The 26249-nt window shown below is 48.6% G+C and overlaps 1 protein-coding gene across 1 annotated transcript in view; it reads right to left on the reverse strand.

Annotated features, from left to right (window-relative positions):
* Positions 1–26249, reverse strand: part of LOC144151773 (protein qui-1) — a 733079-nt gene that overhangs the window by 39240 nt on the left and 667590 nt on the right. The window contains 3 exon segments of the mRNA XM_077682912.1: positions 333–456; positions 4616–4879; positions 24353–24470. Of these exon segments, the coding sequence (XP_077539038.1) occupies positions 333–456; positions 4616–4879; positions 24353–24470 (506 nt within the window).

Raw genomic sequence — 26249 nt, forward strand, 5'->3', positions numbered from 1 at the left:
TCCCGACTTGTGTCGAGCTCTTTAACTTCGACATTTTTTTTTTCGTGCCTTTGCTTCTGGACCCGAGGGATTATCTTCTGCTCTGTAGCTTCGTTTTTCACGTGTTTGGTCCGGTACTTTGGCCAAGCATAGCAGCAGCAACGATATCATCTTAACATCGGATACACATGCAGGAAGCCAGCGCAGATATTTCGTGCGTGTGAGGCAGGCCATGCATGTACTGCTTGCGTCACCTTTCGGTCAACCTACGTCCCTTGAAACAAGAAGGGAAGCCAAGTCGTGTCCCTTACTGGCCGTTACAGGTAGCATGGCCACCAAGTAACCAGTCGTACCTTAGTCTCCTTTGGAGTTCGCCGGTGGCCGGGTCCCAAACAAGAACGTCCGTGTCCTCGGAGCCGCTGAGCAGATGACGTCCAGAGGGAGACATGTGTAGGCAGGTGATGCTGGCCTTGTGGCCTGCATGTGAGCGCCGAGTTACTCGGAAGCTGCAAGATAGTTTGATGAGCAGCATTCTTTGGCCAGTTACCCGGGGTTTTAGGAGTTTCGAGCCAAACTTTCCTCCGGGCCTTTTGAGCCTCATGCTTTTTCTCGATCCCCAAAACCACTAGCGCAATCTGTGTGCCTTCAGTAATAGCGAGCTTGAAGACGAAGTATAGTGCACATAGGCGAAACCATTCCGAACTACTGCCACTGCTGCTATGGTTCATGCATGTCATTACTTAGCGCACAAGCACTCTTGGGCTTGGTAAAACGAAAGTAGATAAACCGAGATACAGCGCTCTTTTAATTGAAGGCTTACGTCAGGTTGGTTTTTACGAAGATCAGTAAAAACCGCGGGTCAAAAAACGGCGTGAACAAAGGTGGGATTTAGGCCGAGCAAAAGCGAGCAAAAGCGTTCGCGAGCGGTGCGAAACCCAACAAAACAAAATATACAACTGCGCTCGGCTGATTCAAAGCACCCAGGTTCGGTCAACAAGAGCGCGACCAACATGACTCAACTCTGAATGCTATGCGCTATATGACAACTCCCAAATAGCAAGTTTCGGCTCGAACTTACTCATTGTCATGTCCAAGTCTTAAACAAATTTGTGGGTCTAACCCGCAAGAGCCAACTGGCCTTAGATCTAAGAGGTGAGGCCCCAGAAGATAGAAGGAGCATCAAGTGACTCCCTCCTGCACTGCGCGGGTATAATGCCCCGCCTCGCGCTGGCCTATACGTCCCTCGATGTCCGCATCGCTCAGACGACCAAATTAATAAATAAAGGTTTATTTTGGCGCCGCTTGTGAATCGTGGCGCACGTTATGTTCCACCGCACTTTTGCCGTTGCCATGACGGTTCGGAAAAGGGGCTTAACATTTTATTTCCATCTCCAATCATTGGAACTTATGTAAAAGGTAATAAAGGAATAGCGTTGCTAAATGGCTACGACAGTGTAAGGTATTTTCATCGTTTGGTTCTATCAACCGCGGTTATAGCTACGACGTACCCACTGCATATGGCAAATGTGCACTGGACGCAAGAACGGTGCGCATGCGACCAAAAAGCGGCCAATTCTGCGCTTATCACGGCTGATGTGACTGCACTGAGTAAAACATGAGGCAGAGTCTTTGAAACGTGTGATTTGCGTGGCAAGTACGCAATACACGTCGAGACTGTTGCCAGATCCAACCGTCTATAAAATGCATAATAAGTACTAAGATTGTGTCATTTGCTGAAGGTGTGGACTGTTAATCAGGTGCATGCGAAACGTCCTGGGGGAACCGGTGCACTTTAATTCAAACGAGCCTTGAGCAGCGATCCTAGCTTGCAAGCAGTGCGAGCAAGAAGCGAAAAACAGGAAGGACAAAACTCCAAGTTTCCCATCTCTTCTGCCATTGTCTTTATTTATAATGGAAAGATAACAGCTAACGGCGCTACGTTGAAAGCTCGCCCGGTACATTCTCAATAAGGCCTCGGTCAGAAAAGAGAAAAGGGAGCCTCTATCAGAAATGATGACCTTTTTATTCGAAAAGAAACTCGGCCTTTAAAATAACGTATCTTTGATGGACGAAACAATTCACCCCCGGAGCCAAAAGTTTCCTGGTTATCAGGCGCATTCACGCTCCCCACCGAAGGTAAAAAAAAAAAAGGGTGACGAGTAGAATAAGCGGGCGGCGCAACTCAGATTTCCGCAGAATATGTGGGCGCCTTTCGAATACATGTCTCCAAAATGTTTCAAATGCAGATATTTTCTTCCGAAACTTTCTTTTTATCCGTGCAGAGGCAAGACAGAAACTGAACGCGCGCTGTGGGCATGTTCCAGAGTGAGGAAGTCTGTGGATACAACAACACACACGGACAGGCTTCCAGGAAAATAGCTCGTGAGAATATACAAATGCGGAATCAGTGTGCGAACCAAGCTACTCTACACGAGTTCTAGCCCATTTTAAAGCGATCGAAGAGGGTAGTAGTGAACTGAGAAAAACAAACACACAAACCACGAAGAAAAAATAAACATAAGCCTAGTGATGGAAGGCCGGAAAGGGGCTGCGGCAGGCGTGTTTATGGCAATTGCGCCATCGATCTTCTCTTCAGTTTTGTAGCCTATGGGATTTCTTCCGTGCAAGGAAGCGGGCAGCAACAAAACGCGTCGACGGGAGAATTTTTCTTGCCTGTCCGTGTATCTGGCAAAGCAATATCCGATCGGAAAATCTACCAGACTCGCGAAATCCCACACACTTGCAGTTCGTCCCGTGTTCCCGCGGTGAGGATAAAAAAAGGAGTTCGCGATTGATGAAAGCATCGTCGGGCCGCATTGAAATAGATACAGGCTTCGTATAGATACGTGCACGTCGCCGAACACGACCGCGAAGCCGGAGCGTACGTATCCACGAGAAAGAGACCGTGGACCGAACGGCGGCGTCACAACGGAGCAGACACGGACGCCCCTCAACGTCGTGATTTAACGAGAGCCGGTTTCCGAGCACACCGGCAAGGGTCCGTGACTTTCGGAACCAACTGGCAGGCCGCCGCTCTTGATGCCTTTTTAAGCTGCGACAGAGTGAGTTTGTTGGCGCAAATAGGATAAAAACAGAGTATCTCGCTAGATGTCCCCACGTTTAGTGCCCCGATGATTTAGAGCAAGAGAGGGAAAAAAGGAGGAATTCACCGAGAAGAGAAGAGGCGATCGGTGTGAGTATTGCTGGCTTATTGGGAGCTCAGGACGCAGCTCCCTCCCCCGTTCCTCTTTTTTACATTCTCTATTCTTTTCCGTTGCACGCGAACCGACCGTATGCAAATTGAAAAAAAAAAAAAAAAAACAATAAACAGACGGGGTGGGGGGTGGTATAAGAGGGGTAAAGCGTCGGTCTTATTCTCGGTTGTGGAATCAAACCAGCGATGCCACGCACTGCGTCGACAACGCGAAAGTGCCTTTTAGACGACTTCGACGTCTTCTCCAGTAGCCTGTAGAAAATACGCGAAAGGCAAAATCTTAAGTTCTTTGCATTCACTAAACGGATTGAAGAGAAGTTAGTTAAAAAAAATTCCCGTCGTAAAATTTTTGCTTTGGCCCGAAACTTTGTTTACTAAACACATTTTCAAAAAATAGAAGTGGGCAATAGAAGCTAACGTGGTACGTCGTGAACCGTAATAGCTAACGAGTTACCTTAAATTTCACCTGTAATAATGATTTAAGAAAGATGAAGTCGACAGGTTAGGCATTTTATGCCCTTTAGTTGTGCCTACTTCAGCTCCTCAAAGAATGCATTAAACACTGTCCATGAAGCATGGCAAAGCACTAAACTATCAAGTTTGGTCGCTTTAAGTGCTCCTATACAAGGAAATTCAATGTAGTACGAAAGGCATCGTCGTGATTCACGGAACTGACGCTGATAAGTTGAAAATACGAAATTTTCATGCCCAAAAATTTCGGCAATTACTTCTAAAAGTTAAGAACTTAAATTTCGCGAACACCATTATATAGCTTCTTACCTTTTTTGCAATGAGAACACCTTTCCGTCGAATGAGTCCAGAGCTTGGCGAAAAGGTTTACTTTTATTTTCGGGGTGTAATGTATTTCTTACGGGTTGCAAAAGTTTGGCTCGAACTACATCCACGTTTGTGAGCAGTAATGAATTGCTCAGTGTAAAGACAGTATACTCGAATAAATAGCAAATTTTGCGACGTAAATACATAAATTCTGCAGTATAATAATCCACCTGAACTGGCTCATTTTATTTCGAAGTCCAGTGTTACGACCCGTAGCGATAACTAAACGCAGGCGATGAATAGTGTGCAACCCACTGATTAGATCAGGCACTTTTTTATAAAGGCTGGATCTGAACTAAAGACGCCAATTTTGAGCGGCTGACCTACTTTCTAGGCTCCGAAGACTACCTTTTGACACTACCTACACTTGCTTACAGCAGGTGTCTATAGGGGGACCTCGGCGGGGGCGCACAGACAGGCGTACGTCTCGAACCTGATTTCATTTTCACGTCCAATGGACATTTCGGCACGCGTTCAACATGCACACGCAGACAGGCGAGATCGCAAGCAAAAAAGGCAAGCTAGGAAAAATCTGCGCGCTGCCGAACGTGCGGCGGCCTTTCCGAGTGGGGCCGCAATACGCACCCGCCATGTGCCGGACCAGCTTCTTGGACGTGAGGTGGTACATGGCGACGAGCTTGTCGTCCGCCTCGGTGGCGCAGAACACGTGCTGGCTGTCGGGTGCGGCCACCAGCTGCCGTATGGTGGCGGGTAGGGTAAGCGAGAGCACCTGCGGCGGCAGCGCCAGGCTGAGCCACGACGTGAGCGGCACCAGCAGCGGCGTCTTGGCCTGGTTGCACCAGCTGTTCGCCTGGCTCACCAGGTCCTCCAGCACCTTGGAGTTGCCGTCTGCGAAGCGGAGTTACGGTTGTTAGCACCGGAGTTCTGGTCTCTCGTTTGGTGACCCACTCTTGGAACGCGAATGCTTGCTTTAATCGCTGTCAGCGCCTGCGGTGAGTGCATACGTTGGCTCAACTTGCAGCGCTTAAAAGTTAGCTGCCCTCAGTCAACATAAGAGGTATGTGTTCTGAGGAGGGGACGTAGTCCCTTGCCCGCTCCTTTAACGATGTAATCACTAGCACTGGCCACTAGAAATGATCTTTACTGAGAAGTCGTGGAGTGCATAAAATGTGAAAAAGAACCGGGGAAACCTAGCCAGCCAGCTAAAAAGCAAGCAAGCATTCCTAGCATGGAGCGCGGAGCTTATGTTCACCGATCGCTCTCTGCAGGTTACTGTCGTGTCCCACTACAACCTAAATAACGGAGCACGTGGACACCGGTGTGTCCACGTGCTCCGTGGACCTGGTGTGTGCTCGGGAACTAACTAAATTGGGCAGTACAAAACACCTCTGAGAGAACGCCTCGCACCCGTCATTCGCTGTCTAACAGTTCAGACTATAGTGAACTCGTTGCGGTGGTAGCGCGCTGCAAGCAGGGGCTTTGGTCTAATGCAGATGCGTTGGCTTCCGCTGTGATATCAGACACGTCATCACCACGATGGAAATGAGACACCGAAACAATCGATCAATCGATTCTTGTAGCACGGCCGGCGGAAGGAAAAAGCTTGCCGTTGGAAACAGCTGCGCCCACGCGCGTGGTCGGAGCGAGCTGGTCCACCGGTTATCTGGCTGAAGGTACACAAAACGGAGGGGGTGATTAAATGTTAACTTCGTTCATGGCAAATAGTTCGTAATAATATATGAATCAGGAATAACGAGGGCAACCGCTATTCGGGGTTCCGCTTTCCTTATCTAACCGTATATCCTTACAAGAGAGAAACATGGGCCTTGTGGTGCGTGTCACTTATATCTACAAACAGTGTGAGACGGGGAACAACGTTTCGTAGCGTCTAGTTTCTACTGTCCTGTCATTTCGCGCTGCTTCTACAAATAAGTGCCCACCTTAGTGCTTATCCTGAACCATTGTTCTGTCTGCGCAATTATTTATTTGTTTAATTCTTTTTTGTTTGTTTGCTTCAAATGCCCTCATGGACCAGAATGTATCGCACAGGGAGGCGGTCCAAACACCCGTACAGTCATGGACAAATAAAACACGATCACAAAAATATGCACACAAATAACGCGGTTTTAGTCCAAGAAAGCCAAATTGACGCGTGAGTTAATTACAGTAACAAAGTCAGCAAATGTGGCTTTCGAAATATACCAATAGCGCCTCCAACAACGCGGAAATATGGGCTGGTTGGTACATTTTCAAAGACAGCAGAGACAGCGAAATGGACGGGACAAGGGAGGGTAACATCGTCCTGTTGTCCTTCCTTGTCCCGTCCATTGCGTTGTGTCTGCAGTTTACCAAATTTTACCAATTGCACGCCATTATTTGACCTCCACGAACAGAATTTTTCGATTTTGAGTGTGCGAATTCATAATTCCCCACTTCGCAGGCGCGGTGCGTGCCGACATCAACCGTGCTCTTTCTTATCCGCAGTACTATCACTCCTTCTGCCTCGTTACTTCGCTCTTGCTTCAGACGCTTTTGAGGCTTCAAACACGCGCACAAATTTCTTGTGGTCGACCCTTCTAGTGCTTTGGCCTTCATCCAGGCCAAAGCACTAGACGCTTCATCCAGCAGGCCTTCATCCAGAGCGAGAAATCGTGCCATTCACATCGCAGTTTATATTGGATTTTTTTCTGGACAGACATTTCCACATCTTAAGCCCAGATCAAAATGGAACTCAATGAAATAAAATAAATGGGAATAGTTTTTTTATTTATTTGGAGTGTCTTGCCTTTCACTAGACGCGAAAGAAACTACGCGCGACTTTACGCCCAGCTGCTCCACGTAATATACGAGCTGTTGGAAGGCACGAAGAAGGGAAGTCTGGCTAACGGCCCAATTTAACGGGCGTTCGTGGTGGTTAGAGAGAAGAAATCCTGCCCATCAAACAACTCTAATATGGCGTATCTGTTATGCTTGCTTGAGAGTTGTTGCGCACATTAGTTTAGGTTGGACTGTTGTAAGTACTCCTGACAATGCAACTGAAGGGTTCAGCACAGTTAGGTCATGTTAATTAGTATCGAGTTAAGTTAGCTTCGCATACCCTGTAATCTTCAAAAGTCTCCGGGGCATTCTTATTACAAGTATTACCAAACGAAGCGAGAATTTAGCAAAGCTTGACTATTCACGTAGCTTCAGTGACTTAAATAGAAAAAAAGGAAAGGAGCATAAAGAAAAAAAAAGAGAGCGAGGAGAGAGGTTGTAGGCAACTGCGATTAAACATACTGACCAGAGGAATGGTCTTCACTTTCAGTCGGCTCCTATACGTTTAACGAGTATTGACTTGTGGTTAGTAGGTATTTTGAGATTCTTAAGACCCAGCGAACTGGAATAGGACACAAAGGGGGGACGTTGTGGGGACGCTGTGTCCGCGTTCCCCCCTTGTGTCCTGTTCCAGTGCGCTGGGTCGGAAAAATGTCCTACACATTTGTTCTTGCAGCGTCACTATTCGCTAGATGGCGTCCACTGTGGCAAATAACGACGCCATCAGCGGACTGCATGCACCCACCGCTATCACGGACTGCTCAAATCTACGGACGCGAACTTTCTCTTGATGCAGCGCTAGATCCGCAGGGGATCCGTATACCTCATAAATTCCCAATTTTTATCTCGGTTTCTCTTCTGGTCTCTATTTTGTTTTGTTCGTTCATGCATTTCTGTTTTATTTTTCTCCCGTTTCCGCAGGAACTGGAAAGACCAGAGGAGCCGGCGCAGACACATCTCACCATTGATGCCTTTGTGCTAGCCCGGTTTTCCGCTCGATCAATTCCTGCATTTTCTTCTGTCCCTGTTGCTCCCTCCATTCCAGTGCCCGTGCAGGGTGCCATATCGCGCCAACATCAGCACCCATGGAGAGTGACTGACTGTCGTTTTCTTCTCCTTATTAACAGAAGCTTGTACAATATTATGGCATGGCTTGCTGGTAATACGCGAAAGCCTGAAATTTTCTGACACTCTCCCGCAATTCGTTTCCGTCAGAGGAAACGTAAGACTGAGTTGTTTTGAAGGTGCGGGGAGGTCTGCTGTTGTGACGCGTGTAGCACTCCGTTACGTCCCGGAGAGCAATACAAAGTAGCGGTTTTCTCGCGGAGAGGGTTCGCCCACCGACGAAACATGGGCCTCTATGGAATGAAGCGTTGTCTGAGCAATCACTGCCAACTGCATATGTTGACAACCGGATAACCGAACGCGTATATCCTCAGCCTATATGGCTATTGGAACTCCCAGAAGACCCGCTTAATCGCTCCAGAGAGGCCAGATAACTGCATTAAAGAGTTTTAATAGGCAAAACACTCCCTTGAGGCACACCCCGTCCCATAAATCTTGTGCCACATAAAACGCCCGAGAACCTGCATAGATCGGCCTGTAAGGAAAGCGTGAACGAAGCGGAGAAGATTCTCCGTGACTCCCATTTTTGTGTAAGCCCCTTATGAATGCGCTTTGTAAGACACAGTCGTACGCCTTGGAGACGTCAAAAATAGAGGTGGTGTTTACAATCTATCCGCTAGCTGGTGTTCGAAGTGGCTAATATTGTACAGGAGTGTGTTGCCCACCCACACGTTGCAAAACAACAGCCATTCATGACGGAAGCCTCTTGTTTGTTTCCATCCACCAAGCTTTAATACACAAGATGTGAACGAAACAGGCCTGTATTAGGCGACGTCCGTCTGCTGCATACGCCACAGCCCTTTAATACAACTTACACTGCTATGCGTAGGGGACTCGGGCACTAATATTTGGTTGAATAAATCCCAGCGCTTGGACCAGAAACTTGAATTACCTAAGCGTTGAATTGTCCTGCCTGTTGAATTACCCCGTTGAATTACCTCAGCGCTCAGATACGAAACTAAATGCGCTTATTATTTTTGAGCTTAGTGCCACCCCTACGCTGTAAGCACTGCATGCGCTGTCGTATCCTCTTTCCGTGTACGCGTAAAATCGAACAAATTGGGTCGCATGAGTCACGTTCTTGACAACCCTGGATGCAGATATGAAGTAAAACGTTTTGAAATGATTCCTTCTGTCTGTTGTATAAAGGTGGCCGTATTGTCACGCTTTAGTCACGACTAGTTATGCTATAGATACAAATGCGGGTTACGGTATCTCAGTTCATCCCGCTGTACTAAAGGTCCTTTCAAAGTACTAAGGCACGCGCAGCACGGAAAAAAATAATTCAGTATGGGCATGTAAACTATTACGAAAAACAAAAAAATGGACGCCATCCCACCCTGCGAAAGTCGATGTCTAGCGCAGCGTTTGTAAACCCCTACACACGCTGATGGGGGAGGGTACGAAATGTTCCTCGTTGTCTCGGCGGGCTTGTCGCTTGCACTCGGCTTCTCTGGCGGCAACTGCTGGGTCGCGCCTAGCCTGACGCATGCGTTACCTATAAAATGACGTCGACCCCCTGTTTAGAGAACAGCTGCAAACCTAATCTTTGCCAGAACGCACGGGGGGGGGGGGGGGGAGGGTTCCGGCAAATTTCCGAACAACGAGGGCACAGACGACGACGAAGTGAACTGGTGTTCGGTCCCTTCGTGCTGTCTGGCTTTTATTTGAGCTAGCCAAAGCTTGCATCCATCTCTTCTTGGCATCCCTGATCGTGAATATGTGCTAAACCGCCCGATATCATATCGGTCCGGCAAAGGTTCACAAACTCTTGGAATCGGCCCAGACTTCCCCGTATCAGCCCGGCCGCAGCCTAAGCCTATAGCTGCCCGGAATCTCCGCCCCGCCAACTCACAACCTGCAGCTGTAGGCTCGCCACTCCTGGCGCGGCCCCCGTCGCTAATGGGCAGCTCTTCGAAGGCTATCTACCAGCGCTCTCACCCGAAATGAACCCAGCCCAGTCTACACAGCAGGCACCTTCTGGAAGCTGAGCTCCCCAAGACAACGCGCCCAGCAATCACCACATGGAAAAATGTAGAGACGCCGGTGATACAACGGACTCAATGCTAGAAATGGACTCTACCCACATTAATGGTGCTGCTGAAGGATGGCAGCGGATCCCGCTGCCAAAGAAAAGACCCACGCGGGATGATCGGGTGAGTCGGTCCAGGTTTACATTGCAGCTCAGACCACTGGTGAAAATTCGCATCAAGCAAATCCCAAGACATGCAATCGCGTCTATCATTGGTCACACTGCACCAAGTGCCGAACTGGCAGAGATGGCGTCTGTCACATTTGATGGTATGATGAAGCGCATGCTCACCGACTCAGCAAAATTGACCACTTGTCCATCTCTCACAACGGCCGCACTGAAAAAATAGAAGTAGCCATTAAGCTGATCCCGTCCAACAAGAACACGACACGTGGTGCCATTCAGGTGGATCCAGCCGAGAGCGATGAGACCGTTGACAGCTGGGTGCGATGTGAGCACGCCGAAATTTTAAAAGTGCAAAAGATTGGAAAATCCCACCGGGCTATTCTGACCTTCAACTCATCAAGTCTGCCACGAACCGTCTAGTACTACATGGAAGTAGTACGGGTAGCAGAATATCGACCTAAAAGACTCGAATGCTTCAAGTGCCACTGCCTTGGCCACATGTATGAATATTGCCCCTCTCCGAGTGTGTGTGGTGAGTGTGGACGAACGCACAGCGCAGAAGCTGAATGTGACTCGACAACGTACTGTGTCGTATGCAAGGAGAACGGCCACCTCGCCGTTAGCAAGGTGTGCCCCAGCCGTCTCCCCAAGAAAGAAGAACGTAACACAAGTTCGACGTCCGCCGTCAAGCAATCCCCTCCGGCAAAGGATCAAACCACGGGCACCCGCACCGTTCCACAAGGGGTCACATGGACATCTACCCTAGCGGGATCCCAATCCAAGTTACCCGAAAACCATCCATTGGTCATGAAAAATGCCCAGCTTCGCCGCAGTCTCTCTGAACTGCGGGCAGAGATGGCGGCTATGCACGAAGAAATGGCAGCCCTTCGTTGGGCATTGACGCATTATCAGTCACCCTCGCCGGACACGGTCCGCTCCGTCTCAAAGCATCGCAGCCGATCCCGTACAAGCCGTAAAAATGCAGAAGAGAACAGGTGGACCACGAAAACTTCCAATCAGAATTACGTTACCGGGCGGAAGCTGGCACAGTGGGACGCCTGCCTGAAGTTTGAAAACAACAAAGACTGGCAGAAGGCATGCAACGAAATTGTCGCTCTCCAAGTGCAAGTCACCTCCCTCAAGGTAGAAATCACTCATATCGCCACGCAGGTTGGTGAGCTGTTTCAAACAATTCAGCCACAGACGCCACCTTCTAACGAAACTAAGCGAAAAAGAAAACTCAAGTCCCTAAAATGCAACCTGCATCTTCAATTAATCGGCTCATCGTACAGTAGAATTGCCGTAGCTTCCTCCAAACAGGACCGCTTTTAAAATCTCAGATAGCCACCTTAAAACCTCTCGCTCTTCTTTTGCAGGAAACTCGCGCACCTTGTAAGATCTCGAATTATAACACGTTTGTAGATCCGACTATTCCAACATACACACGCAATTGTACTGAACAACCACATTTTCCGGGCTTAGCGGCTGTTCTTGGCCATAATTCATGTCAGGCAGTGCAGCACAAGTGGGATAAGGCCAGTACAATTCATCGCGAAGTTGTCATCGTAAGAGTGGTTCCACCTGGGGGCAAGCCAATGCTTCTGGTGTCCGTATACTGTCCCCCTTGTAAAAGTTCTGCCCCTTCGAAGGCTTATGACTGGATTCCATATCTTAGTTCACTAACTTTTACAGGACCTATCCTAGTGGGAGGAGACTTCACCGCCCCGAACGCTCTTTGGGGCTACTCTTGCACTCATCCGCGTGGCAGGCTCCTCGAACAGGCACTTGAATTCAGCCCTTTGCACCTACGGAATGAGCCTGGCGTTTATACCCGCATAGGCCTTCATCCTAAACAAAGTGACACTACTCCGGACTTAACTCTCACCACTCCTAGCACCATCCGAACGTGGACGACGCTTAACTGCACCTGGGGTAGTGATCACTATCCCATCCTTCTCTATCTCAACAGTAAGAAACTTCGTACCCGTCACACTGTGAATCATGTAAATTGGACTTCATTTAGAGAAAATTTTTCTGCTGATTCCTGCTATGACTTTGCTGATTTTGTTAGATCTATTACCTCAGCTCGCAACACTGCGATCGAGTCCATCACGTGTACGGTGGATGTCGGGCAACCTGACGCGCACATGTTTCGTCTTCTCAAAAAAGCAGAGCACCTTACCCATCGTCATCTCATGGGTGGTAAGCAACATCATCATTTAAGGCAGCTCAAACACCATTATAACATCATTAGACAATATCAGGTCAACCTTCAATGCGAACATTGGCACGATCTCTGTCAGAAACTCGACCATGAATCGGGTCTCTCTCGTCTATGGCGGGTTTTCCGTAGCCTGAATGGCCGCGCCAAGAAAAAGCTCCCATCATTGATGACATGTGCCTAACGAAGATTACTCTCAAGTAGAAGATAATCTCATTCGTGCCTTCTTCCCTCATGCTGTGGAAGATCCGTCGGTTCTCTCTGACCTTCCTGTTATTGACGTTATCGATCCCCTTCCAGAGCTATATTCTCTCTTCACTATGGGAGAGCCTCAGACAGTCATCCCACAAGGCCGCTCGAAATCAGCACCACGGCATGAGCATGTCAAATGGCAGGATCTACGAAATCTTCTCCCGCATGCCCTGGACGTTCTACTTAACCTTGTGAACGATCATTGGACCTCAGGGACGGTCCCTGACCATCTTAAAATTACCATCATTCATCCAATACCTAAGCCTGGTAAGGACCCAAATACCCCCCCCCCCCCCCCCCCCAGAACTTGCGCCCAGTAGCATTAACTCCGGTCCTATGTAAAGTGATCGAAAGAATGATAAAAAATAGACTAACGGACTACCTTGAGTGCACAGGATGGTTCCACCCCGCTCTCACAGGCTTCCGGCCCCATCTGAGAACTCATGATAACTATGGCTCCTACGTCGCGTCATTAACAGAACTGCTCGCACGGATTTGCCAGATTATGTGATTGCACTGGAAATTCACAAAGCTTTCGATAATGTTAGTCAATCGGCCATATTGCATGACTTGGCTAGTGCGTTCTCCAGTCGAAACGCTCAAAATTGGACACGAAATTTTCTTCAGCACCGACCCATTCGACTAAATGCTTCCATACACCAGCCGATTACTTTCTTTCTATTTAGTTCGCGGTGTTCCGCAAGGCTCCATCTTAGCTCCAATTTTGTTTAACCTAGCCATGAATATGGTGGCACGAACACTTGAACAAGGCACTGCTGCTCGGTTTGCCTTTTATGCGGACGACGTAGTGATCTGGACAGAAGCTAAAGACTATCCCTCTAAAGATCCCGTGCAAACGGAACTCCAGGCTGCCGTATTGAGCCTTGAACGCCCCCTTTCCTAGTTCCAATTACGGCTATCGCCCACTAAAACAGAGCTACTCAGCGTTGACGGCAAAAATGGCACAAATTCAAATCAGATCATTTCCATCCAGATCGGGGATACGCAGCTGGATTCTCATAACGGCACCATTCATCTCCTCGGCCTGGCCATTAGCAGTTGCAATAGCCCCCGTAAATGGATCCTTAATCTGAAAGCCACATGGCGCAACACCTTAAAAGCCATCCTCCGCCTATCCAATAAGTTCGGTGGTGCCCGTCAGTAGGCTTGTACAATGCTTGGCTGTGCAATAGCACACGCCTCACTTACGGCTTTCCGGTATACGATCTTTGCCCAGCTCACGTAAAGAATCTCCATGTATTAAATCGGCACCTTCTCCGTACAGTTAGTGGTCTTCCTCAATTCACCCCCGTAGACATTTTTTACCAAATTGTACCCATTCCCTCCCTTGATACCCTGATCGAAGAGACCAAGCTACGTCTTAAGGAACATCTTGAGCAGTCCCCCGAAGGCAAGGCTATCGGCTCATGGGACTATATGGGCAGCAAATTCGACCCCACTCGTTAGCCATTGTCCCTTCCGCCCTGGGAGCGCCCTGCGATTGGCATCCCTCGGCGTCGCCCTATACCTCGGCGGCAGGTGAGAGCACGCGAGTTATACGCTCGCTCTATCCAGAACAAGATGGAGAACGAAGTCGACACCTTCACGGACGCCGCCGTGCGCGGCAATGAGGCTGCGATTGCATGGACATCTTCGGACGCCCCCTTGCTAAATGGTTCCAGGAAGATCTCCAATACATATGGCCTAGCTGAAGAAGCTGAACTTATGGGCGTCCTGGGCGCTGTCCATTCCAACGGCGACCATTGTGACTCCCTCTCATCCCGGAAATTTCGCATCATTACGGATTCTCACGTCGCTCTTAAAGAATTGAACCGAACATTTTCACCTAATTATACGGCCACGAATATACTACATGACATCCGAGACCTTCAACTGGAAGGTGTCGCCATCCGCATTGTCTGGTCCCCGGGACACACGCCTGGGGCACATGGTAACCACGCGGCGCACACCGCCGCCCGGAAGAGACTTGACACACCTCCAGTGGTTTCCAGTGCCCCATTGCAACCCCTACCACGACCAGACTGGCAACTTTACCTGCGGAAATTAAAGGCAGAGATAGAGTCGCAAGAGGCTTCAAGATACCCCCCCTTCCCCCCCCCCCCCCCCCCCAGAATTTGCGCCCAGTAGCATTAACTCCGGTCCTATGTAAAGTGATCGAAAGAATTATAAAAAATAGACTAACGGACCACCTTGAGTGCTCAGGATGGTTCCACCCCGCTCTCACAGGCTTCCGGCCCCATCTGAGAACTCATGATAACTATGGCTCCTACGTCGCGTCATTAACAGAACTGCTCGCACGGATTTGCCAGATTATGTGATTGCACTAGAAATTCACATAGCTTTTACGGTTAGTCAATCGGCCATATTGCATGACTTGGCTAGTGCGTTCTCCAGTCGAAACGCTCAAAATTGGACACGAAATTTTCTTCAGCACCGACCCATTCGACTAAATGCTTCCATACACCAGCCGATTACTTTCTTTCTATTTAGTTCGCGGTGTTCCGCAAGGCTCCATCTTAGCTCCAATTTTGTTTAACCTAGCCATGAATATGGTGGCACGAACACTTGAACAAGGCACTGCTGCTCAGTTTGCCTTTTATGCGGACGACGTAGTGATCTGGACAGAAGCTAAAGACTATCCCTCTAAAGATCCCGTGCAAACGGAACTCCAGACTGCCGTATTGAGCCTTGAACGCCCCCTTTCCTAGTTCCAATTACGGCTATCGCCCACTAAAACAGAGCTACTCAGCGTTGACGGCAAAAATGGCACAAATTCAAATCAGATCATTTCCATTCAGATCGGGGATACGCAGCTGGATTCTCATAACGGCACCATTCATCTCCTCGGCCTGGCCATTAGCAGTTGCAATAGCCCCCGTAAATGGATCCTTAATCTGAAAGCCACATGGCGCAACACCTTAAAAGCCATCCTCCGCCTATCCAATAAGTTCGGTGGTGCCCGTCAGTAGGCTTGTACAATGCTTGGCTGTGCAATAGCACACGCCTCACTTACGGCTTTCCGGTATACGATCTTTGCCCAGCTCACGTAAAGAATCTCCATGTATTAAATCGGCACCTTCTCCGTACAGTTAGTGGTCTTCCTCAATTCACCCCCGTAGACATTTTTTACCAAATTGTACCCATTCCCTCCCTTGATACCCTGATCGAAGAGACCAAGCTACGTCTTAAGGAATATCTTGAGCAGTCCCCCCAAGGCAAGGCTATCGGCTCATGGGACTATATGGGCAGCAAATTCGACCCCACTCGTTAGCCATTGTCCCTTCCGCCCTGGGAGCGCCCTGCGATTGGCATCCCTCGGCGTCGCCCTATACCTCGGCGGCAGGTGAGAGCACGCGAGTTATACGCTCGCTCTATCCAGAACAAGATGGAGAACGAAGTCGACATCTTCACGGACGCCGCCGTGCGCGGCAATGAGGCTGCGATTGCATGGGCATCTTCGGACGCCCCCTTGCTAAATGGTTCCAGGAAGATCTCCAATACATATGGCCTAGCTGAAGAAGCTGAACTTATGGGCGTCCTGGGCGCTGTCCATTCCAACGGCGACCATTGTGACTCCCTCTCATCCCGGAAATTTCGCATCATTACGGATTCTCACGTCGCTCTTAAAGAATTGAACCGAACATTTTCACCTAATTATACGGCCACGAATATACTACATGCCATCCGAGACCTTCAACTGGAAGGTGTCGCCATCCGCATTGTCTGGTCCCGGGACACACGCCTGGGGCACATGGTAACCACGCGGCGCACACCGCCGCCCGGGAGAGACTTGACACACCTCCAGTGGTTTCCAGTGCCCCATTGCAACCCCTACCACGACCAGACTGGCAACTTTACCTGCGGAAATTAAAGGCAGAGATAGAGTCGCAAGAGGCTTCAAGATACCCCCCCTTCCCCCCCCCCCCCCCCCCCTTCGGTGGGTGTACTGGGCCCGCTCAAGGCGCTGACACGCTCGGGGGAGGTGGTAGCTAATAAGATTTGTGCTAACGCGGCCCTAACCCCTCATGTACTACATAAATGGACCCACGGAGCCAGCTCGCACATCCAATGCTGCCAGTATTGTGACAAGAAGTGCATCCCTAACGTGTATCATTTGATATGGCACTGTGCAGACTTCAAGACCGGTCGCGAGCCACTATTGGACCTCGGTTCTCCACCCGCAGACGAAGAAGCGCATTTGCAACGCGTTCGAGAGGACCCCTCAGTGCTAGAGAAAGTTATTGAATACTCAATGATCAGTGGTCTCTACAAGTTGGTGTAATAACCTGGACCGACTCCTGTCATAAACGTAGCCACTATCTCGTCACGAAATTTGCGAACTAGATGTTCAGGGACTGTGATTGAACCTTGAACAGTATTTTTTCTTTCGATAATTCCCTCTCTTCCTTCGTGTCCCTCTCCTTCCCAAACAGGGCATTCATGCCCCCTCTGATAATAAAGGTATTCCTCCTCCTCCGACCAACGAGAGGCTAACAGCTTCGCTGTAAAACGCGACTGAATGACAGTAGATTCAGGAGAAAGCTTCCAATCCCTTACCCGCTCTTTGTTTTTGAGCGCTAATTGTCCCATGTCTACAACCCTAGCCCCTCCATTAAACAAATTATTCAGGTCGTGGCAAGGAGAGCTTTGCGCCTTTGTAATAATTGTTCTTGCACTGACAGAGGGCCGAGAAAATGCTCGGATTAACGTGAGCAAGTAATCGCGAGTAAACTGCCTGAGGGATAATAAACACGCAAGTGAACCAGGTAATAAATTAAACTGGCCAGACCCAGTATGCGCAACTGTGAGCGACTGTGGACTTTACTTTCAGTAACACAGTCATTATTTCATTTCATTCTATTCGTTCCAGTATTCTATTCGTTCCAGTATTCTGGGGGGTTGCTCACGAAGTCAGATTTGAGGTTACGGCTTTCGTCGCCCTCTTGTGACGGCATGAACCACGTAGGCGTCGTCTCCTTTAGTTAACCGCCCCTGCGTACTACGCCTACTTGGTACCACACCAGAATCAGTGTTTCGCGCTTAAAATTGCATAATGCCACTCTCGTTAAAAAAAAAAAAAAAACCAGCAAATTAATTCTCTGTTTAGATAATTTTTCCAGCAGAAATTCCTGTCGGCGACTACAACAGCCTTTTGTCTTTAGAAGAAAATGTGCTGGATGTTTGACGCGCCTACGTATGTAGAGTGGGTAATAAGTGAAACCCGAACTGGAAAATTTGACCTGGCCGCGCAAATTCCAGCTCTGTTTTCGTTTTTCTCGAACGTAAAATAATTCTGAGGCTTAATTATCATCCATCAAGGGTGGCTGTAGCGCTCGGGAAATCTACAGGAAGCATGCAGCTCGGTCTATTTCATGCGGAAGAATATTCAAATTTGGCCGCTATATTTTAATGCTGCCGTCTTATTTGTCACACACTACGGTTGCCTGTTTTTCTTTTTGGTAGTGAAAGTTCTGTAACAGAAGCAGCCCAGGGTAACTGTATAAGTAATTAGACTGACAGGTAAGTAATTCTAAAAACTGAAGCAATACACTAAATTCTTCCACACACACGCACAAAAAAGGTGCTTAAAACTGATAGGCGCTATTTATTCAGATAAGCAGCGCACTCACTCGAAGGATTTAATCTCGCTATTAGACCGAAATGCATTGGGCTTCCTCCTTCGTGCTCTTTTTGAGTTAGTTACTGCTAGGCTCCAGGCTACTTTGGGGCCATTAAACATTTCTGCGCCTTCTGGTTTTCTTTTTAAACGTTAATGCCGTTTTGACTTGGAAAAAGAGTGAGTGACACGATGACCCTAAGCTAGCCGTTATAATTAGGGAAAGTAAATCGACACCGGGGCCTAATTTAAATGCCAGTCAAACTTTTTTTCTTCTCACTACCACAGCTAGCGTACGCAGGGTACGCGCGTATTTTCCGTCCGGGCAAGTCACAGAAAAAAAAAGTGATGCAAAAAAAAAAAAAAAAATAGGCCGACTCAGAGTGAGCGGCCTTTCGCTGCAAGGATGGAGACCCGTAGAGACCGTGGAAGACCTGGCGCCTTCATTTTATGCCCGACGTCGCAAAGAATCCACCACATAAAACGCCAGCTGCTCCTGACTGCTGTCAGCCACTGCTGCCAAGTTTCTCCTTGCGTTAAACCAAAACCCAATCTTCCTTATTGCGTTTAAAGAAGGAAGGGGAAAAAATCTTACGATAAAAGGTGGTTTCTATATCGAGTCCGGCTAAAAAAAATCCTGAGACCGAATTACTTTTTTTTCTAGCCCCGTATATTCACCAGAGAAGAAAGCCAAAAACGGAGCATCTCGCGTCATAATGTACAGCCGTAAATACAGGTAGGCTCCTGCACTATCCTGTCACAAATACGGGAAATGTTCTGAATGAAGAAAAAAAAAAAAGGTATTAAAGAGGCCCTCGCTAGGAAACTCCGCTCTGTCTATACACTACTCGAGAACGCGATGCCTACGCCCACCAATGAAAGCTAAGGCCAGATAAAGAGAAACCAGTAGCTTGCAAGAACTGTTCGCGATTGGACGCACCTTTACTTGGTTATTCCATTTTCACGACGAGATTGGCCCATTCGGCGCTGAAAAAGGCGGTAGTCTTGTGACAAGCCGTTTTTTTTTTTTTTTCAAATTAGCTAGTTGCAAGTCTTTGCCATTCAGCACACACCTCATGGTGTTTCAAAACTGATCTGACGAATCCAAATGCAAAAGAATACTTGGAAGCAGTTTCAGGACCAGATTTTACATAGGCGCGTAAAATAAGTAACATAGTTTTCAAATATTCACGTGACGCTCTTCCGCGTGCGCGCACAGGGATATATGCTATTTGCTAATACTATTCGCAGCATCGGCTCCCGCATCGCTGCCAATTTTAGCGAACTGCTTTTACCCTGTTCGAACCGCGCCATTTCACTGGGCAGTATACGGTTGCAAGGCAGTGTTGGTGTTAAAGGTTTTAAATATATGAATGCTTTCTGAACTTTTATTGGCTTCGTGCAGCGCAAAGAACGGGCAAGGACAGAAGGAGGAGGCGGACACAAGCGCTAACTTCCAACTGAGATTTATTGCAAAATGCGCGAACTTAAACACGGCCGGACATCATCGTACACAACAAAGAAAAGAACAGAAGCAAGGTGTCATAAAATTTGCACACAAAAATAATCGCACAAAGATGTGACGTCGAAAGAGGCAGCACGAGGCATTGACTGAGGTGGAGCCCACCCCCGTTTTAGTGACGGAGCTCTCCCACTTTCAAGTGCACCGATGGTCATATGATCGAAGTACAGTTTGAGCCGAGCGCTTTTCCCTCAATCGAATCAGCTTTATGACATGGAGATTTCAATTACCGTCTGTCATTAGAAACAAAAGTGAGTGCATTAAGCTATTGCTGCACAAATGGTATGTTTAGGAATCCGTGCATGCAGCGCCAATGCAAGGCCGCTGCATGCGCTGGCCGCGCAGACTGCGCACTCGGGGATTTCACTCGTTTTCGATCGCTAGCAGCAATCATGGAGGAAAGGATACTCAGGAGAGGCCCAGAGCATCCCAATGCATTGCAAAATGTGTGGAGGGAGTGACGTCATTTTTAATGAGCCCGTAGACAGTGTCGCCTACTTTTTTACGGCTGCGGCGGCTAAATCTGGCTAAATGCCACGGACATTTTCTTCGGCGCTTTGGCTGTGGCTGCCTGGCTACGCTGGCAACACAGCGCAGTCGCTATGGGGTCGTCGTCGTCAGCAATCTGTGCACTACTGCTGATCTCGCAGCGTTTCTTCTACTGCCGTTTCCTTTGTGGTCTAGCATGTTCCTTCGAAGGCAACATCCGATGGTTAATTATGTGCGTTGTAGGTGAGCATATTTGCCGTTCTCTTGCGGCGGTATCTCGTCGATTCCGCGCAGTGATTTTCCATCCTTATCGGCCTGCCAGCGTTGCAGCTCCGGCAAGTTTTGCCGGGTGCGACCGGCAACCCGACACGCAACAGTGAGGCATCTTAATCGACCAGATTTAGGGGAAATCCCCAAGGTGGAGTAAGTTTCTGCCAAGGAAAGTTTGACATCCACCTCAATGCAGCCGTAGGTTTGAAACCCTGCAGGGCTGCATCCACCTTAATGAAGCGCTGTTTGAACGCTACGCTGTTGATGGGATAAAAAAGAAATACGCAGCTTTTGGGCTTTGTTTGATCAGTGTAGCCATTGCCGTGATATTTTCACCATTGTTACAGCGACAAAGCTTGCTAAACTCCGTTATAAATCAATAAATTTTGACCGTCCGATTGCTAGTTAATGCAAACATATGCCGAACGTCTGCTCTTGTACTACGCACGGTGGCAGGGCAAGAGAGGGCACTGCATGTTTGCCAAACTTCACCGCAGGAGGCCTATGAACCGGCACAGTGGTGCAATAAATTTAGTCGCAAGTTTGCGCTGCATGTGTCTATCCATCACGAGTCACGCCCATGTTTTTTGATGCACAATCGTACTCAAGTTAAGTAATCGCAACACCCGCAGCGGCGCAGTGTCGCTTTTTATATTTTTTTACCTTTCCGTTAAAGGGACTCTGCAATATTTCCGATAAACGCTTTCACTCTTTCCTTCGCGTCTGGAAGCACTGCGAAAGCTATAGTAATCGCCAGCACGGAGCGGCACTGGGAGATTTGCTCGTCGCAGCCGGTACGTTTGCTTTTGTGGCTGTATTTTTAAAGTGGCTATTGATTGCGTTCATTGCTGCAACTGAAGGAAAGCTGGCCAATAACCGCTACACCGCTGTAATGACGTAATTCCAGCGGTCGAAGAACGCCAAGACCATGAGAGAGAGAAAAATATTTTGAGCAAGTTTCTAGGTTATCTGATGGGCACAGAGCAGTAATTTGTGGCTGAGGCACTTTGCGACCCCCTTACCTAAGTACCGGATGTGTTGGTTGACTAGCTACGTTCTGCAAGCCTTCAAGATTTAGAAAAAAGTTGGAAAAGTGTTGCAGGGTCCCTTTAAGACCTTAACGTGGCGACGGCGATGTCAACAATTTTTTACCACCACCAATGATGTAATATTATAACTATTATATTATGACATCTGCCAATCAGTTTTTCCTTTTTTGAATACTCAAGAACCCAAAAGAAGGCTTCTCTGCACACTAATACGTAATGCAGTATAGTAAGCTTTCAAGTCGGCCTGACAAGAACGGACCACTCTATGACATCATTTTTTGTTTTAATGGGTAGCATTCTTTGCTGAGTATCCCAGAAGCCAGGACCGTGCAAAGCCCCGCGTTTCCATAAAAATGCAGATTTGGCGGAAGTAACACCAAAAATAGTTATAGTAGCGTAAAGAGTCATACATGGTCGAACAGAATTTTGAAAACCTAAAAATAAGAAAAGTTGAAAAAAAAAAAAAATGGCGAAGCTTGCACAAGTCGCGCAGGGCTTGAACCATAGCGAAGCTGCAGGATTTCTTTGCACGTGAGTACTGAAGGACACATCACCACCCATTTGCACAACTGTGAAATTGTTATTTACATGGCACATGGTCGTTTACGTGCACGACGGATGCGCGGTGTTCCTGGAGTCGCGTGGATGTTCCGTGGGGCAGGTGTTGCGCCAGCTGTGGCGTTGTTGGTTGCTCCTCGTTGTTGGTTGCCAGTTGGGGCGTTGTTTGTTTGAGGCGCTCCTCGAAGTTTTCGCCAGTTTTGTTTTCTGTTGTTGTTTTTAAAGTCACTGCGCGAGCCGGTGACGCTTGCGGTCTCCGCGAGGCTGTCGCTCACGAGCGCGCGGCATTTACTCGCTCCTCGGAGTTCCCGCGAGTTCTTTTTTTGTTGTTGTTAAAGCCACTGCGCGTGCCGGGGACGCTGGGCGGTCGCCGCGAGGCATGCGCTCACGAGCAGTCGGTATTTTCTTAGTATTTTTAACGCGTTATGCGTGACGCACCGCACATTACTGCCAGCTACAACAGAACCGCCCTTAAAATAGCTAAAATAACGAACTGTGCAACGCCCTTCATTTACATAAAAATGCAGATTTGGCGGAAGTAACACCTGTAATCGTTATAATAGCGTCAATGGAGATAATTGGTCGGACAGAATTTAGAAAAAAAAAACAAAAAAAATTGGCTGTAAAGAACTCACACTCCTGACAAGCGGCATAAGAATGCTACGCATTGGGAGACAATTCACTGAATTTCTTCAGAATTTGTGTTTCAATTGTTTCAGATGAACGGTAAATCTGCCATTCGTTTGCATTTACACTGTTGTAACAAATAAATGTCATAACTTCGACAATAACGCATTCTTTTTGTGCAGGTACACGGCGTTACACTTATCGGGTTACGGACAGAATTTTCTCGGTACTCGCCAAAGAACACTTACTCAACACATGTAACGAGTGTCTACGTGACACAATATGCCCGCCTCTTTACTTCACGGCCCCGGAAACTAGGTCCAAAAGAGGTAGCATTCGAGAGACAGACGGACAAATGAACGCAACAAGAAAAGTGAACAAGCCAGCGTGCTCTCGCAGAACGGCATGCTGGTACGGGGCACGTAAAGGGGTATTCACACGACGGAGAGATCCGCCGTGTGGCTCCTAGGAGTGCGCGCCACGTGACCCCTACGTCACGGTTTCTGTACGGCTCGTTCTGCTCGCGAGCTACAAACGACCCGACGCTTGGCGGCGAGGCGGTGGGATTTCGTCTGCTCGTCGTGCAGCAGGCCGCTACTCAAGTTCTAGAGCGGTTACAGGCACTCTATTTTTATTGCTTTTTATTAGACTGGGCGCGAAAATGCGCCGCGCACACGACAGGCACACTGAGGGAGCCGCGTATACCACCAGCACTGTCGCTGGGCGAGCGGAGGCCGGCGCAGGGAGCTCTAGCGATAGCTTGTTATCGCTCCCCAAGGCGCAAACAAAGATGCACATACGAGAAAGGGGTAATGATGTGATGGCAAATTGCATTAAAAGTCGTCATCTGCGCTGCTTGCGAGAGCGGCAATTTCGCTGCAGTGTTAAGCCTAACATCTCTATAGGCGGTCCGGCCGGCTGCTCCCAGCGTGAGTCTCTCCACCCACGGCCTGGCGCGTCGCGCGCTGTTCTCTACCCGCGGCAGCGCCTGCATCGTGTCCACGGCCAAGTTCTGGGCGGCTGACAAGATCCGTACGTAGGGGCTTTAGCAGAAATTTATACTAAATTTAGCAGAGATAGGCGACTGCAAACAGTGATGTCCGTCCGACAGTCGCATCCTACGTGTGAGCGAAGGAGCTGGCCGAGCGGAAATCTGCCTGCGGTGACGTCATGATCTCCCTCGAATTTCTCCGCTGAAAAACTCCGTCGCGTGAATCGTGCGCACTTGCGCCCGCACGCCCGCCATGTGCGTGGGAAGCCCATCCCACTTGAGGCCCGATAACATGCGGTTTGTGCATCGCTAGACGCGGCCGCTAAGCAGATTGGAGGACCAAATGCCAACCAGCGGTCGTTGACAGGGTATTACATCTCCGCCCTCTCCTCTCAGCCTTTATGTTTCCGCACATTTTCCCACATGTCCCCGTTCCCGAGCCACACGACATGCTCATACGCCGAAGCAGAATTACATATTTTTTTAAATTCGCGCTAAATTTTTTGATAGACAGACGAGCGGACAGGGGCACGCATTGAGACAGCGCCAAACCGGCACTTTTTATACACTGTTTCAAGAAATATATCAGGCCAAGCGGGGAGGGCGTACGTTGCAAAATGACAAATTATGGAAGGCAAACGTACCGGCGTAAGGTCGCAGCCAGTTCATAATTTCTGTAGCCAGTTGTTGTGGGTCTTGACTCAGCACGTCGACAGATTGCTTGGTCATATTGTACAGCAGCTCGATTTCCCAGTCCAAAAGCTACGGACATACAAAGCATAAAACACTGAGTGTTTTCTTAGGACACCGTGACGAAACAAATAAACTGAAATGTAGAGTGAATAGCGCAGATGCACCTAAATAAAAACGTCAAAAGGGGCAGCCACGCACAAGCAGCGCGAACTGGACAGGCCGGAGGTTAATTTCCATGTGAGCAGTTGAAAAATTCGTGGTACTCTGCCGCGTTGGTTTTGACTATGAGTGTACGCTGTCCACTCCACTCACAAATCTAGCCTAACACACGGCTCTGCTGCAATTAAAATTGCCATGAAACATCTGAGCGCTACAAAATATGAAAGCAATGCATGCATTACAAAGAAAAAGGAAAATAAAATATTAAAGGCTCTTGTTGGAATATTGCAATTAACTCCACGTATGCTCATGTGTCGGAATTTTTTTTGTAAAATTTACTTCGAATCAGGGAAAATTGCTGGCGGACCAGTGAACAACGCCTTTAACGCAATCAATGCAGTTTGCGAACCTTAATGAATGCATTGCTTAATTTTCCTAGGAGGATTTTACGAGACAAAAAAAAAAAAATGCGCGCCAATCCACCCTGTGAAGATGGTCGGAAAGCGAAGCTGTAAACAACACCCACAACGATTACCCATGCGACGTCTGTTGAATTCACACACGTACCTCTACAAAAAATGAAACCAGAGACAAGTGAAATGCACTTAACGACGCCCTTTATTACTTCAAAGAGATATCCTTTGCAAAGGTGCAATTGATTCATGATTCATGAACGTGGTTGGTCGAGTTGTATTGGGGAAGCACATGAGTGGAAAATTTTTTTTATAAAATTAAAGGAAGCTCAAACCCGGTGTTAAACGATCTCACTTCTCCGTCTCTGCTGCCGCCGACGGAGGCAACGAGATCGGTGGCAGAGACGTAGAAGTGTGATGCCAACGCCGCCTGTATAAAAATTGCCTGACGCGTCGCCCGCTTTCCAATGGGAAGGGTAGGGACGCCTAGTTTAGGCACTCCTCCGCTATGTGGCGCGCGCCGGCGGACGCCCCGCCTTACGTCACTGCTCGCGAGTCGCGAACACTGCACCCCATGACTGCACCCACTTCTACAGCGTGTGTCTGTCAGCTTGCCTCGAAGGCGTCGGAGCGCCGCCTGGGGAACGCTAGACAAACTCAACTATTTTGCATAGTTTCCGAGAAGCGGCGCTGACTGGCGGACATGAAAGCACACAGGAATGCTATGGGAAGGGGTAGGAGAGAGCAACAGGAGAGTGGCTGTCTGTCCATTTTTTGTTCACGCGTTAGGCAATGTTTATACAGGCGGCGTTGGTGATGCCATGCGTTGGTGTGAGCTTTCTATAATTTTTATAACTCATAGCGCATGCGCAAGGCGCGCACATGGCCGCTACACGTGCCGTGGGCGGAGCGCACAGCTGCGCGAGAGGTCGCGTGGCGCTATTACGTGGCATTCAGCGAGAACGCAGGGGGTAAACCCACAGATGTGCTCGGTGAGTGCACCGTCTGTCTCTACCATTTCCGCGTGGGTTCGTAGCTCAATCGTTACGACAACGGGTTCTCGCTCCGTTTCTCTGTTCGTTCGAGGTTCAATTCCGGGCGGTGGCACTAAGTTCGTTTGTTTGTTGTTAACGGAGGTCTTTTATTAAGGGAGGTTGCTGCACCAGAACTATGTCGGTGGCTGTAATAAAACGGGCTCACCACCAACGATTGCAGCTGCACCTGCACTGGATCTGGTGGATCGCGCTCGGGTGCCATTCGTCATTCGCTTTTAAAT

This window comes from Haemaphysalis longicornis, unplaced genomic scaffold (assembly GCF_048455015.1).
Source record: "Haemaphysalis longicornis isolate Haplotype H1 unplaced genomic scaffold, Haemaphysalis longicornis Haplotype H1 scaffold_1, whole genome shotgun sequence".
Lineage (NCBI taxonomy): Eukaryota > Metazoa > Arthropoda > Arachnida > Ixodida > Ixodidae > Haemaphysalis > Haemaphysalis longicornis.